The sequence below is a fragment of the Coloeus monedula genome (assembly GCF_965178545.1).
Source record: "Coloeus monedula genome assembly, chromosome: 21".
In the NCBI taxonomy this organism is placed as follows: Eukaryota; Metazoa; Chordata; class Aves; order Passeriformes; family Corvidae; genus Coloeus; species Coloeus monedula.
Window position 1 is genome coordinate 1,357,331 of NC_138801.1, and position 16,238 is coordinate 1,373,568.

The 16,238-nt window shown below is 38.4% G+C and overlaps 1 protein-coding gene across 4 annotated transcripts in view; it reads left to right on the forward strand.

The window, feature by feature from the left end:
• DENND1A (DENN domain containing 1A) overlaps positions 1 to 16,238 on the forward strand; it is a 159,974-nt gene that overhangs the window by 14,813 nt on the left and 128,923 nt on the right. For all 4 annotated transcript variants that reach the window (XM_082295358.1, XM_082295360.1, XM_082295359.1 and 1 more), the window contains exon 3: positions 15,688 to 15,731. In XM_082295358.1, the coding sequence (XP_082151484.1) occupies positions 15,688 to 15,731 (44 nt within the window). The remainder of the gene's footprint in view (positions 1 to 15,687; positions 15,732 to 16,238) is intronic.

Genomic DNA, 16,238 nt, shown 5'->3' on the forward strand with positions numbered 1-16,238 from the left:
AGAAACACCTATCAAAAATAATTAATGCAGACTCAAACCAAGTGTGAAAATGTGAAGACGGAATGGCTGATTGAGCAACACAGTATGGGCAGAGGTAGAATCAGGTTGCTGATGTTTCCTGTTTGTAAGGTGCATATTTGATGCAGTGTTACTTCAGTGGTGTGCTTTATGGTTGTTGAATATGGCGCTAAGAGAATGCAGACAAGTAGGGAAGGATCCCAGGAGGTGAGGAGTGGCTCCGGTGGAGCAGAAGCTGGTGCATGCTGTAGGATGGGTTGTACTTCTGTAGGATAGAGCTGCTCAGTGGGCAAGGGCAGGAGCAAGTGCTAATAAAACATGGCAGAGGAAAGGTGAAAAGCAAAAAAATCCCCAACCAAAACACAACTCCCCAAACTTTCCCTTGAAATAGGTATGAAATTTTCTTCTGGAGCTGTGCTTCACTTGCATGTAAAATAGTTCCTGGTTTTATCTGATACTTGCCTGCTGGCCATTGACTCAGTTTAATTTGAAGAGTTTATCAAACACATTCAAAAGATTCATTAGGGTAAATAACTCTCTATTAAAGCTATTACCTGTGTCCACAAATGTCTTAGCATTCATACTTTTTTTTTTACATTTGCCACAAACTAATGTATTGATCTCACCTTATTCCATTTTATCTAGAGGTGATCCTGGCACATGGAAAAATGTTATAAATATGCTTATTTTGCTTCATTGTGATTGAATTCTTTCTACACTAAAGATCAGATTATATTTGCCCTGTGTATTTGTGGCTTAAGGCCTTACTCCTGTTTGTGATGATCCATCATCTTCTTTTGTACACAGTCGTGTTAAAAATTGTTTTGATTATAGTTTGGGAAAATTTACTTGTAAATTAGTTGCTAAAAATATCTACCACTACAGTATATCACAGATTCCATCAGTACTGTAGTAATTAAAAATGCCTCTTTAAGGTATTTTCTGCTGGAAAGAATTAGCATGTTGAAACAGAAGTGTGCAGCTTTGTGTGTACCTTGGCAGTGTTCATAAAAAAGAATGGATGTAGTGAGTAAATAGAATTATTTAACTTGTTCAATATTTTATTCGTTAATGAACTGTAGAGGTAAAGAATAGTAAAATCTCACAATTTGCCATCTCTTTTGCACGGATGGCAAAAGTGTGCTTTGTTGCACTTAGAAATATTAAATGTGGCATCTAATAATACAGTAATTACAGCTTTTCATTTTGATGTATTTCTCGATTGCTTTGCTCTACCCCGGCCGTGGGATTAGGTCCTTCACTAAATCATCTTGTAACAATTCTGTATCTAGACTAAATCCTTAGAATACAACGGGTATCAATCACATGGACAGTTAAAATTGAGTATTGACATGTTTTTAAAATAGTCGTACATCTCAATTTTGTTTATCTCAAAGTTTTAAAAACCTAATGACCTCATTGCAGCTCGGCTATAATTACCATGTTTAAACTTCTGTGCATTTTTTAGTTTAAACAGCCTTTGTGTTTTTTTTAAACCAAAAGAAAATTAATGAGAAGAGACAAAGAGACATCAAAGAGGTTTTCCCTCTGATTGCAGTGTTAGAAGTTTTGCCTGAAAATAGGTTACATTTCTTCTGTTTTCAGCTGAATCCTCATTAACTTTACATTTTAATGATGTCCAGAGCAAATTATACGATTATGGTAGATGCCTTAAAGGGAAGCTTAAAGGACACCTTTTTAATGTTTGTTTCTTTATTGGTGGCAGTATTTGCACCAGTATTATAAACAGCATTGAACTGCTAAAAGTAATTCCAAAACATATCAAAAATATATTCCATTTTTGCCATATATGTAGTATGAGTGTCTTCATTTAATATTTAACACAAATGGAGCATGTTAGGGGGAGATCTTCATCTTTGTAGAAGAAAAATGTAAATCAGATCCTTTGAAAGAGTTTACAAATTACTTGTGCATCTTCTACGCAGTTTAATTTATAATGATAAAGTAAAATGGAGACAGATGATTTAACAAAGTCTCAGAATTGTTTTGTTTTCTTGAACCTTCAATGGAGACAGTGGTTGAAATGTTAATGAAGTGCTGGTTTGTATTTTTACAAAGGCAAAAAGTGTTATTGGGGGAACTTGGTGGAATTTCAATTTATTCTGTTTAGAGGAGCTCTAATAACAGGAGTTCTGTGTTCTAATGTACTTCTACTAAAAATTAAGATTGCATAATTAACTTTCTAGATGAATAATTGTGTTATATCAAATGCAGCCACAAAACCTTGTATTCAATGCACCTCAAACAAGGTTAATTGAAATTGGCAATAGCTGGAATTTGGACAGTTCAGAATGAAATACATAATTTCTGACTGTAGCTCAATGAAAAGTTAGAGCAAAAGACCTTGTGAAAAGTGGGGTCTTCTGTTTCCCTGTCCTGACACTTGGTGCCTGTGCTTTATGAATAGAACCTTTGATTTTCTTGTGCTGCAATTCAGTCAATAAAATTTTGGGAGTTGGGGTTATGACAAGGTGATGGGAAAAAGTAGGAGTGTCCCAAAGCACAGCCGCAAGGTAGGGCTCAAAATCCAGTTGTGACATGTGACATGTTTCCATTTGAGATCCGAAAGGTTTGTCGTTCATGTCTCCATTCCATCATAGAAAGAAATTCCTAATTATTCTCTGATTATGCCCATAGATACATCTCTGCTTGGCATATGGTTTGATGAAGCTCACCTCCTGCATCTGTATATTCAGTATTTCAGATTGGTATTTCTAAAACCTTCCTTTGCAATGGAAACAATCCGTAAAACTGGTTTTTTAATAAATGCAGCCTCCCAATGTACCAGCTCTTCATTCCCAGCTGTGTTACCCAGGCTTTGGTGTTGGGGCTGGAGCTCAGAGGAGCTGCACTCGCATGTGCTCGTCTGCTGCAAGAGGTTCTCGAGAGCTCAGACTTGTAAACGTGACTATCAGAATAATCCTTTTTGTCCTGAGAATTTTCACCTTAAGGGTCCTACAATTTTATGATCTGCTCTTCCACTGAAATTTGTAGTGTTTTAGTGTCTTGGTGTATGTACACGTAGCTCTTAGGGAAATGAAAATTTTGCTTTTATTTTGAACTCGAATAATTTTTTGCTAAATAGTGCCTGCTTGACTTCTTCCTCATTGATTTTAGACTACTGTGTCTTGATGGAAGCATTTGATATGCCTGTCATTAATAATCATTGAATAAAGCAGGAGTCGTTAGATAGAAAGAAAACTAAGCTTAGCCTTTCCATTTCAGTATGATTTTACATCTTCTATTCAATGTTAATTTTCTGTAGAAACTCTTCAGAAATCTAAATTGTCATGATTGTCTGGGAGTTATGAGAGACCCAAACTGCACATCCAGCTTGGTGTGCTTTAGGTGATATTGTGTAAGAAAATGGGTTTGGGTCTTTGAAAGGTTTGGCTCTCTGCAAGTGTGAAAACAGCTGTTGAAAGCTGTGGTTTAAGTTCCTAGTTTATCTTAAATCTTTTAGCTTTGATGCCTGCTAATGTAACTTTAGTTTGAAGATGTGTCGCTAAAGGAAAAAAAGGTTGAGTGCAATTTCCTGCTTTTCCTCATCTTTCTTTTATAGTTATCAAAGAATTTACAATCTTTAGTTGAGATGCAAAATAAAAATACTGATTAATAAACTCAGGAAAATATGTATTACTAACTGCTAGCTGACTGAAAGATGTACATGTTATTTTTATTTCCTTGGCATGAAGAATTTTGTATAGAATCATATTAGCACTGAAAACATGGAATGTTCTTCCTGGTAACTTGTTCTCCAAGTATTTGCAGTGTGGCTGTTTCCAGCCGGTTATGTGTTAACGATAGTGCAAGGCTGAAGCATTCCAATCATTCATACGCCTGTCCTCCCTTTCTCATAAGGGTTTCTTTGCTCAGGGTTTTTGCCTTATTCCTTTTGCTTTGTTGTGGTCAATTCAGTCAGTATAATAGCAGAGACACTGGCTTTTTTTCCCCTTTTTTTTCTTTAATAAAGAGTTATGTTAGAGATATACTATAACAGAGATAAGAGCTATTTATGTCCTAAGCTATTGATTTTTAATTAATGTTGCCTGGGCTCATGCATGTTGGCAGAATTGCTAACAGCTTGTGGCATTTTTTAATTCACATCTTCTTTTTTGGTATTTTGACAGTGTCATTCATATCTCATGAAAAAGTACCTCGTCAGGTTAAATGCGTTAAAACACCGAGCAAAAAAAAGAGGAGAGAATGGAACATAGGGCTGCCTAGAAACCTTGATCCATTGCCAAAGTATTTAAACAATTTAGTGTTTTGGTTTTCTAGCTCCAAGCTGCTTCTCAAATCCCTTGCTAATTAATCCAGTTAATTCTTTGTAGACTAACTGTATGCAGGGCTTTTTCTTGGGCCTCTATCGCTGAGAACCCTGTTTTGTTTGAAGCAAACCTAAGCTCTGTTATAAAGGTTGTAGTAATAACGTGAGTACTTGCAGATGTAAATACAGTGTTTTGAGCCTTTTTAAAAGGAGTTGTGTTTGTGTGGGTAACTTCTAATTTAATCTTTCATGTTTAAAAATTAAACATATATGCTTATATAATAAGATGGAGAAAACTTCATCATTAGTTTGGTCACTTAAGAAAAGGCTGTGGAGCCTCTGTGGAACAATTACAGCATGGAGCATTAGTGTTGTGGTGCTACAGTTAGTGATATATGTTTATTTTTCAACAAGTAAATAATGGTAAATGTTGTTAATTTCTGTTCTCAAAAAAGGGTGTTTGGACATAACACAAATAAGAGTTTAGCAAAAAGGAGAGTTTTTAGAAATGACCTGTTGGTGCTTGAAATTCTTCTGATGGGAGTACAACAGCAGTATGAATTCAGACCTGGAAAAAGCATCTGGGGAGCAGAGAGCTTAGAAACCCAATTAGACATGGAATGAGATAATGAGAACAGAGTAGGTACTGCTCAAGGTGTGCTGCTGTGTGATAAAAGCTGCCCCAGCTCTTGAGCTTCCTTCTAGTGTCAGATTTGTGACTGTTTCTCCCAGCATCCCACTTCCAGAGTTGATGGCCAGCTGCACTTCAGCACCGCCTGGATCATCAGCCTGTGGAGAGAGATTGTGCAGGTGGATTCAAGTTACATTTTTAAGATTATCTTTGGAGTTATTAGTGAAGGGAAGAGATTGTTTTCTGCAGATCTGCTGCTAAGGTGACCAGATTGAAATGAATCAGCAGAGCATTGAAAAGAGCTGAAAGTTTAGTTGGGAGTTTGTGGTTTCTTAAAGCTGGGCAAGGGAAACAGAAAGGAAATTAGTGAAATTGCTGTGTGTATATATGCCTGATTCCTAGGGCTGTGACATGATTATGAAATGTTCCTGCTCAGAACTAGACTACTCCACTCTCTCAGGAGCATTTTGATAGCTGGGTGTATGCTCTTGTACATCTTGGAGGTATCAAGTGTCTGAAAACATTTTTTGTGGTTAAAAATCCTTTTGATACCCTTGCCTTTTCTACAGTAGCAAAAATGTTTTAAATTTTTTTAGTGAGATGATAGATTTCCTGTCTAACTGCACTGAGTATCAGCGAACTCCTCTTTATCTAAACCAAATTTTTCTTCAAGCCAACAGCACTGCTTTAAATGTGCTAAACTTCCTTTCTCAGAGACCTTCTTTTTGTTACAGCATTGCACACAGCATGAAGTGAGCTTTGCTAATGGTAACTGAAAGCATTGCAGCCATGAACTAGGTCAGTCCTGCAAGTGTCAGTATATCCATGGCTCTGTTGTGGTGCCTGATGCTGTCCAGTTAATGAACTTTCCTCCAAAAGAGAGAAGTCATTCTGAGCAGCTGAACACACAGTGAATTTTGTTTTTCTTTCATCTCACGGTCATTAGCTCCATGAGATGTATTTTTCCATGTTAGGACCTCCTTCCCCTCACCCCCATTAAATTCTGAATGGTGTTCAAGAAGTTCAACTTCTGTCATCAACATTTCTGACTCCACAGAAGTGTTTTGCTGTGGAGTATGTTGGATGCTTTTCCTGTTCCTACAAACTTTCATTTAATGCTTCAGTTTTGGGCTGTCATGGGACCTCAGTGGTGCTGCAGCCTTAGGTGAGGCTCACTGTGACCAATCTCTGATTTATTTATTTTTTTAATGGATTCCAGCTTCCCTGTTCTTACAAATTTTTACTGTTTTATCACTTTGAAAGAATGGACAGCATTAATAGGAGTGGTGAGTTGAGATGGGTGTGTTACATGGTTCAAGCTGAAACAAAAAGGTGAGGCTGAGTACTGAAGGGTACAAGGCCAAGTTCTGAAGTGTCCCAATAAAATAATTATTGCTCTCTCTTATTTATGATCTTTTAATATAGGAACTTGCACACCTCAAAATTCAGGAATGTGTTGGTGACCGTGGAAATTCTTGGTCAGTTCTGTTTCATACCACAGGTTTATGGGTTGGAAGTGCAGTAAGGGTGAAGCTCTAAGTGTGGCTACACTGGAAAAGCTACAGCCGGAGCACCACTATGAAATCAGCTCCCCAGAAATGCTTGTGAAGTTTGGCTGTCCTTTGTTGATAAGGACATGGATGAATCAGATTTATGGTGTGATAGATAAGCTGTATCTTACTACTGCACATGCCCAAAAGCATTTGTGGTGACATCTCCACTGCAGAGACCAAACCAAAATTGACCGAAAAAAGACTGAATCAAAAATGAGGTTTTCAGCATTTCACCTTTGATAGAATCTGTTTGTTCTGTTTCAATGCCTATGAATAACTAAAGCATCCTGAACTAAGCAGAGATGCACTAACAGAAGCCATCAAGTCCCCAGCTGATTGTGCAGCTCTGCTTTCTCTGAACTGTGCAGTTGCTGTGCTGGAGGTTCCTGTCAGAGGGTATTTGTGCAGTCAGTGACAGAGCAGTGTCTGGGAGCAGTGCTGCTCCACTGCAGCAACACATGGGCACTTGGAGACTGAAAACAGTTGGAGACTATCGATATTGAGAGTATGAAAGTGGGGTCAGAGTTTGAAACATTAGAAAGTTACATAGCTTGAGGCTTAGAAATCAGTATTCACTGTTGCATGTGTAACAAAGAAGGTTTCTCTCTGTAGTTTGGGCAATTATCCAGTTGCTCAAGAGAAGGGTTGTTGTTGTTCCTTTCTTAGTACAACACTTCAAGAACTTATGGTTGGCTACAACACTTCTGTTCCATGTCCTTTTTCAGTCAGTTCAGATTAAACCTGATATGTGACAGTCCATATAGCAATGAATGTATTTCTGCAGTGCTTTATGTTTTTCTCTGATGTCTATCTGAAGTTCTTGTCGTTGGTGAATTTTGGAAAGAAATTTTAAAAAAGTTAAACAATTGTAAAATGTTCTCTAAGACATAGGAAATATAGGTAATTACCAAATTTAAATGGCCAAACTATCATTAAAGCCAAACTATCATTAAAGCTAAAAATGACAAAAATAAAACAGCTTGGAAAATGTTTATGAAACTCTATTTTCTAATAGTGAAAAGCCTGGCAGTGTTGGAAAATACTGTTTGTTTTCATTAGCAATTCCTTTAGGTTTTGTAATGTAGTTGATTGATTGCCGTGGCCACATTGTGGTTTTACACAAGATCCTTTTAATACACTATTGCTAAAAAGCAATATGACATTAAAATGTTAATTCTGGTTTTCTTCAAATTAACAAACGAGTAAAAAGTTATTTGGTTGACACAGGAAAGTAGAAAATGTAACATTACTTAAAAATTTCTCTTAAAATTAATTGAATAGGGATTTTTTTAGATGAAGGTGCTTAGTATGCCACTGTTGGGTATTAATTCAGTTGGCTATAAGCTCTACTTTTATAAAATATAACTTTTATTTTTGCTGCTGTACAAAGTGAGCTTAGAGAAATTGTTTTGGGTGCATGTGCTTGGCAGCTGAGCAGAAGCAGTAGTCTCGGGCCAGCAGATAGACATTCAGAAATCATTTGAAATACATGTCTTGTAAATATTAAAGAGGTGACTGTTTCTTGTAAAGCTGTCAAAGCTCTGGTTGCTTTGGTCTTATCCTTAGAATTTGCATTCTGAAAATCTAAGTTAACAGATTAGACAATCACTGCTTGTGTCTGGTATTGTTAAACTCTAGGTGATGCACTAATCTGTATTAATTAATTAATCAGGATTAATTTTTGCTGCATGTTAGCTAGATGTGATAAAGGTTTTTTATTTTTCTTTCCTTATTGCTTCTGAGACTTTTAGAAAAATCTTAGCTTGTAAATCCTGCCCTTCATGGTATTGGCACTTCCAGACTGTCACATTTAAATCAGAGCCTGAAATATTAGTTAACTGTTTCTTTCATATTCCCAGGACAAGGAGGGCTTACCAGCTGCTGTGGAAGTGGAGAGACTGTCACCAGGCAACTCCACTGTCTCGGAATATAAATACAAAGAGGCAGGAGAGAAACAAATTCAGTATTCATGGCCTGAGCACTTGAAACACATCTCTATTAAATTTATAGAGTGTCAAAAAGGTTATGAGAAAAAATACAATGATCAAACGCAAATAAATTTTAAAAATTATTAAACCCAAAGAAAGCCTGCTTAAAGTAGGTGTTCCCATTCAACTTCTGCATTTAAACTCTTTTGTATAATTATTACAGGCAGCCTATAAAATGTTTCAAAACACTTCGTATTTCATTTTGTAAGTCAGGCTTTGTGGATTTCTTGACCATTGAAGTATGGTGTTACCTAATTATATTTTTTGCAAGTTTTAGCTGCTGTATAATTTGCTGACTAAAGTTACAGGGGGAAAAAAAGAATTAAAAATATAATCCATTCAAAATTTGCAGTTTGCAGGACTCCTGGAGTTTGGCTTAGATTTGCAGTAATACTACATTTCTGGGTTGGTTGAAGAACAGATGGTTATCAAGAGAAATATCCCCTTAAATGCATAGTAAAGCGAACTCAAAAGATTCATCAACCGTGCTTTAATGTGGGCTTGAGGTATCACCGAAGTCATTAACCAGTGCAGAGAAAAGATCTGAAGACCTCAAATGAAGATGGGAGAAACATGTAACAAACAGGACTCGAAATAAGTACTTTTTTTGTCTTCTGGTTTTGATGTCTGTTATTTTAGTTTTAGCTCTATCCTGTGCACCCCCTTCTTTATAGTTCTAGCTCTAAACCACTCAGTATCAGCAGTTTAAAAATTAATCTGGACTGAAAGTTTCCTTCTCTTCTTTGTAAAGAAAGAATTTTGAGTTTGCTGATCACTGAAGACATCTTATGCTTTCTGATGCTTTACTGCTTTACTCTTAGCAGTTTAGACTGTTAGCAATACAGACATTAATCTGCACCATTATACAACTGGGTTTTGTAAAACCGCTATCATGGTATGGATGAAACAGAAGAGCTTAAGGATTTAATAGAGAGGTATTTCCCCAATTGTATTTCATATTTTGAACACTCTGCTTCCAACACAACTGTTACACAACTTCCATTAAAAGAATTAGTAAAGTTTTGGTTAAACCTGGCCCCATTCCATATGAGAGTCCGAGGAAGTAAATAATAGTAGTTAAGATGGAACATCTTGCCTTATAAAAGGGTCTGAGTAAATGCTCTGCACGTGGCAAGCTGGGCAGTTCAACAACTTGACATGACACCGAATAATTGATGAGGAAACCAATGGAGCCTCTTCTGTTTGTAAAAGGCAATGAGTGTTTTTCCTGTCTTCTTATCCAAGGAGTGAGTGTTGTTTCTGTTTATTTAACAGAACTGTAAAGTGAGCGAAGACCCCTTTAGATGGAAAGTTGGTTTGTCTGCTAGAAACAGTGAAAGTCTCATATTTAGCGTTTACTCTGTTTACTCTGAGTGGGTTATAAAGCTGCTGCTGGTCTCGTGCTTGCACTGGAAACCTGGTGTGAGGGGATCAGAAACCTGGTGTGAGGGGATCAGAAACCTGGTGTGAGGGGATCAGAAAACTTGGTGTGCACCCCAGGTGTATGGACACAACTGTGACAACCTGTGCTAGTTCTTGTGTTGTTAGAGCTGTTACCTCTCTACATCTCCTCATTCTGGAGAGCTGTATATTGCCTTAAGTAAAAATCTGTGAGGACATCTGTAGCTTAACCTGGTTTTTTTTGGGAAAGGTTTTTTAAAAAACACATATAAGATGTTGCTGAACACTCCCGAGGAAAGTTTTGCTCCTCGCTGCCCCTCTGGCTCTTGATGTGTTAATAATTTATAAACAATTCTGGAAATCATAGTGATTTGCTTAATCTGTTCTGGTTTTCTCCCTTCCATCCTGTTTCCTATGATGTGTATTTTATACTGCCTTTACTCTCAGTCTTTCCTGCTTTTGCATCACTTTACTGAAGTCTCAACAGCAATTTGTGTGTGAGTTATAAACCTTATATTATGTTTCTAGATTGAACTATTGTGAAAAGCATTTTCATGTTACCAGTGAGGTTTTTGGCACTTGCAGGGCAGACTTCCAAATGTTCTGTTAAAGAGAGAGAGGCAAACTTGTGAGTCTGTTTTTTGTGACATTAATGTCAGTGGCCTTGTGCACAGCAGCTGATGTACCAGTCCTGGCTGGTTCTCTCAGCTGGTGCTTGTCGAGGATTCACAGAACCTTCGGTAACTGTTGGTACTGCGGGACCGTGTCCTCCAGCTCAGGCCTAGCCTAGCACAGGGATGCAGCCTGGATCCTGGGGGTGGGATATTTGTTTGCACTGTGATCTGCTAGGTGAAGAGGTTGATTACAAACTGTTCTCACGTGAGTTGTGTGTTTGAGTGTGGAACCTGCTGCGGGTGCTTGCTGTGCTCAGCGACACCTCGAGGTAACCTCAGTCTCACACACTGGTGCTGGCAGCGGGGTTGCATGATGGGGTGTAAGACTTTCTTGTAGCATTTTCTTTTACATCTTGGTTGTTTTCTGACTTGTACACTTTTAGAATAAAGAGCACTTTAAGAAGAGAAGATTGAAGGCTTAAAGCTGCATATTAAATAGAAATGGAAATTTTTATTCCATATGTATTTTATGCCAGAACTTGTTCTGAGGTTTTGTGTCTGTCTTCTTGTGTGTGTGTAGGTTTTTTCTTTCCCACATTTTCTCCACCCATCCCCGCCTTTTTCCCTCCTCCCCTGCTTCCCCCTCTTCGGGATGGTATCTGCAGGCTGAGCTGCAGCAGGTTAGGGGCAAGCAGGAGTGTTCGGCTGTGCTGAGTGCAGGACATCAAGGAGTTTGCAGAGGTTTGGAAAGAAGTTTGCGTTGCTTTTTAGTTGTGCTGCATAAAGACGAGAATGTGTAGTGGGTGTTGAAATTAAGTTACTCTGAATGGAACTCCAGTTCATTTTAGAGGGATTGCAGCTGTAAGGACCTTAAAGAAGTGGATGAGGTAAAGAATTAGTTAGGAGAAAGAAATGAAGTATTTTTCACTATATTTTTCAATTTGGGATTGAAATGAATTATTTGTAGCCAGTATGGATTAAATTGGCTGACTTTTATCAGGAGAAGCAAGTTCGTTTATATTGGGTTTGCATGGTTTACTCTGGAAGGTATTTTCTGATAATTTTTTTAAAACTTCCCTGGTTTTATAATTTCCATACAATTCAAATACAGACCAGTTTGAGCTGTGCTATTTGTAGAAGTAATTAAGCATGTCTTTCAAAAGCAAAACTCCTCACTTTATGATGTAAGAAAAGTTGAGAGTAAAAGAGCAGCATAGTTACACTAATATGCCATTGTAGCATGTTCCCATCCTGTCATCTGGAAAATTAAATCAGGTTCCAGCATGGATTAACATCCAGACTTGTGTGGAGGGGAAGGTACTGTCTTAAATGCCATGAAATTGAACAATGGGATTATACAGTTCACAGCTAATTTCAATATTCTGCTGTACTTGGCTTTTTGTTGAACAAGATTCTATGGGGAGAGGCAGGGATAGCTTTTAGAACTTGGAAGCATTCACATATGTAATGAAATACTAACAGTGATAGCTGCAATATGGTTGAGTAATCAATGCAGTGCTCTACGTAATGTGCACAGACGTGACGTGGAATCAACTCACAGTTTCCAGTGCTGTATTTCACAGCATGTATTTATATTCATGGATGGCTGCTTTCCAGGGAAGTTTGTGAGCACTTGCTTTAGGCACAAACTGTGTGGATCTTGTCATCTTTGTGTGCTGAAATTACAAAACCGTTTGTAGTGAAAGATCAACAGAGGAGTTCAGCATGTAGCACAACCTGAGTACTTGTTTTGGGGTTTGGGACAAGTTTAGTTTGAGAAGCATCTGCATAATTCTTGTGACTTTTTCCTTCTGGGGGTTAACTTGCACTGTGTTTGTTCCTGGTCTTCTCCTGCCCTCAGCTGAGCTTTCAGAGCTCAGTTAAGTTATAGGTGACTGCAAAACTTCAGCTCAGTGCTTTGCTGTAGCTGGACAAGAGGTTGGTCGGGATCTCAGTCTGGCTCTTCCCTTGTTCTGATGTCAGCAAATAGATTCCACTCTCCTGAACTTGAAAAAAGTATTTTACATGTGTTTACTTTGCATCATTTCACTCGAAAGCCTGTTAAGTACCTAGAATAACAGCATTCCCTATGTTTTGAGTTGCAAAGAGCTTTCTTACTGTCTAAAACTACAATGGAGCTGCATCTGTTTGCAAGCGCTGTGCAAAACAAATTACTGCGAGTAAAAGTGTTTGAAGTTCCCAAGTTACTTTAGTTTTACAGGCAGAGTTGACAGTCAGTTCTGTTCGTGTGTTTACCAAGTATTTCACACAAATGCTGAAACAGTTTTCACTGATACTCGTGGTGCTGATTAAAGCTGAATCCTGGGTGCTGGCTTGGCCTGTATCTGTTTGACTGTTTTCCCTTGTTCGGAATAATTTGGTTATCATGTCTGTCGTGATTTTTGGGTGACTTGTGCTTATCCCTTCAGGGGAGAGCCTGTCTGTACTGAGTAATAGCAATGTTTGGTTTAGAGATGTTTATATTTCATAAAGTCAGGTGTCTTTAGGGCTACTATTGTATGTATTTATGTCAGTCCTCTTGGTGTAGTGAGGGTGGTCCAGCTTCCTCAAACTTCATGGCATGAGCATGTAGAATTTAAATATACTTTTATTGTGGATGTATGTGTAGGTAAGTACAGTTGAAAACACCTTTCAAATGCACACTGGGTTAACAGTGAAGAATGGATGCAGTGATGATAGCTATAAGATGTGAAGTAGTTTCTTTTTCCCCTGTGTAGTGTTTTCCAAATAAAGATAGTGGAAGTTTAGTAAATATTCCCAGACTATTTAAAAGTTGAAGTGATGGAGCTGATGCAATTTTAAATAGAAAGGACTTGTAAAGACATGAGGGCCTGAGGCTGCCAGGCATAATTTAGAGTAGTTTTCTTACCTGTAGGGTTCCAGTTTGTCTGGATTAGCCATTCTGATGCTGTTGGGAGATGTGTCACCCCAAGTGGCCTGTGGACAAGCTATATCCCTGTGTCACACAGGCATGTGACACGGAGGGCGGTTCCCTCAGGTGGGACCATAAAGGCACTAACAGGAATGTGTTAGCTCGGGGTGAGCTCACGCCTGAATGCTGGAGTCTCACAAAGCCCTGCACAAACCTCTGCCTCGGGACCAGGAGCTGAGATGGGACTCTCAGACTTCACAGAAGTACACTCTAGTGGGTTTCTCTGGGCTGTCCTTCATGGTAGAGACCTCCAGGAACACAAAAGGGCTTTCAAGATGCTAAGAAAACAGGAAAAACACATGTTTACACACACACACACAATTACTTTGTATGGCTAATCTGTTTTGTTGGATTTTTCAAGAATGAGAATGTGGGTTGCCATCTATGGAGGAATGTGTTTAGAGCAAACCCACTTTGGATTTATGTCAAACTGAGCTACTCATTTCCCTAAAAATTGGTAAATTATAAAATGTTGTGTGTGGCAATATGTGTATATATATTTATAATAAGTTTGAGAGCAATGGATCAGTAGAAGTGGGGGAGAATGTAGATATCATGTTCAGACACCATTACAGATGTCTTCAGCAATGCAAATTTATTTCTTTCATTGATTGGGGTTTTTTTTCTGTGAAATTCTGAAGTCTTGCCCTCTGATAATTAATTTAAAAATTACTTAAAAATTTGCATCTTAATAGATGTGGTATAGTTTCATCTTACCACTGATGCTGTGCTTGCTGTGCTGAAGTGTAAAGCCATACTGTCCTGTTAATCACTAATTGTGTGCAGAGGGGGCCATGCCAGCACAGCTGGTCACATCCCTTTGGGTGTTTGGACACTTTGCTCACTTACCTGTGTGTAGAGTCAAGAATTTTCAAAGTAAGGTTTTAAAGGAGACCCCTTGCTTTCTGTTTCTAATCCACTGTATGAATGTAGATGGGTTTGCTCATATGTATATGTACAGTTTGATATATTGTAAATGTGTCACGGTGAAATGTTACGACCAAGCATCTGATTGTCTGGAAAATGTAAAGCTAGAAAGTTTATAAAGGCCCAGGCTGTTGGATTTCTCATGTGGAAAGAGTACAGCTTGAAAAGGAGTGTGCATCTGCTGGCAACGGAGTCACCATCACCAAACCCCTCACTCAGTGAACGCTGCTCTGAGGATCTGGGCTGGCACTGCTCTGACACACCAGTGGAGGTGCCTGTGCCACCCCACCCTCCCTGCCTGCGCTGAGCCCGGCGTGGGGACAGCACCAAACCCAGCACAGCACCCAGGGGGACGCTGCCAGGATACCGTTCATTTGTTCATGCGTTACACTTCATTTTGAACTCTTGCCTGATTGTTATATGGTTTGGTTTTTTGTAATTAAAAAATAATCTTTGTAGAATGGAATGTGGCCTTCTCTGACGTATTCCTTTGAAAAACGGATGGCTTTGAAGAGATCTGTTTTAAATAGGTTGTCGTATAAATAATTTCAATCATGATATTCTGTTGTTTTATGAACATCTCTAATTAAATTTAAGATAACTTCTCAGGGAATACTACCGTATTATTTATTCTGACAGCCAAAGGAATAAGGACGTTGCATCAGTCTTGAAAGCTTGCTACTCTGAAGTGTTTCACACTTGTTTTCCTGATGAGAGAGGTTCCAGGGCTGTGTTAATTGCCTCTTTCAAATTCTGGATAAATATTTTTGGTTATTTAGGGAGCATACCTTAACATAAGTACAAAGTAATTTTGAGGGATTTGTAATCTGGTATCACTGAAAACTGTCTATGGAGATAAATCAGCGCAGTGCCTGGAGCTGGCAAAACTGGTTGTCTGATTTTAACCAAAATGAAGTGCATTGGGTAACCATTTCCTGGTGACAAACCCAGGTGGCAAATTGCAGCTGGAAAGATATTGCCCAGGTAACAGCCCGAAGTTCAGTCTAGCACCAGGGCTTCTCTTAAAAAGTAATTTTTTAATATATATGTATGTGTGTGTATGTACACACAGACATTTTTGGTTTCATGTGTTTTGTGTGTGTTTTATGTACAGTTTTTTTTCTGTCTGGAGGAGGGTAAAGGGAGAGCCTTGAAAAGTCCTTCCCTGCTCTTATCAGCACAGCAGCCTCAGCTGCCCTCCTTGGATCCCCTGCCAGGGTTGCTATCATCTTCTGATCAAATATTAATGTGTGATTCTCTGCTTGCTCACTAATCCAAAGCCAATTAATATTATCTGTCAATTATTTACAGATCCTGAGGTGCGGAGGCAATTCCCAGAGGGCTACAGTGACCAGGTTTGGAATGCGTAATTAATTTTTTACATGACAAAATTTATTTCAGGGTTGTTCAACATATTATTGCTGCTCTTTTTACTGAAAGAGATAAATGCATTCTTAGAAAGAAAAAGAAGCTGTAATTAGAAGCAGAAGGATAAAAACATTTTTACATTTAAAGCAGAAAACGGAAGAATTTGGATCTCGTAAGGTTGGTTTACAATCTCATTTTTACAAGTGAACGTGAGAGCGAGAAGGAAAATTGATTAATAAATTTCACTTTTTGCCTTTAGGTGCCAGAGCCGCAGTTCATTTGGCAGAGCTCTCCGCATTGTCTGAGGTTTATAGCTGTGTTTAACTGGGCACCTGGCACTACAGCACATTTTTTAAATTCTTGCCTGATCATGCAGTCTCTAGTCTGCTTCAAAAAGATGGTATAAAACCCCAAATGTGTGGGTAGAACACACAGGGATTTATCATTCAGTTTAAACACAGATTGAACTAGGAATTTTTCACAGGATCTCTAGC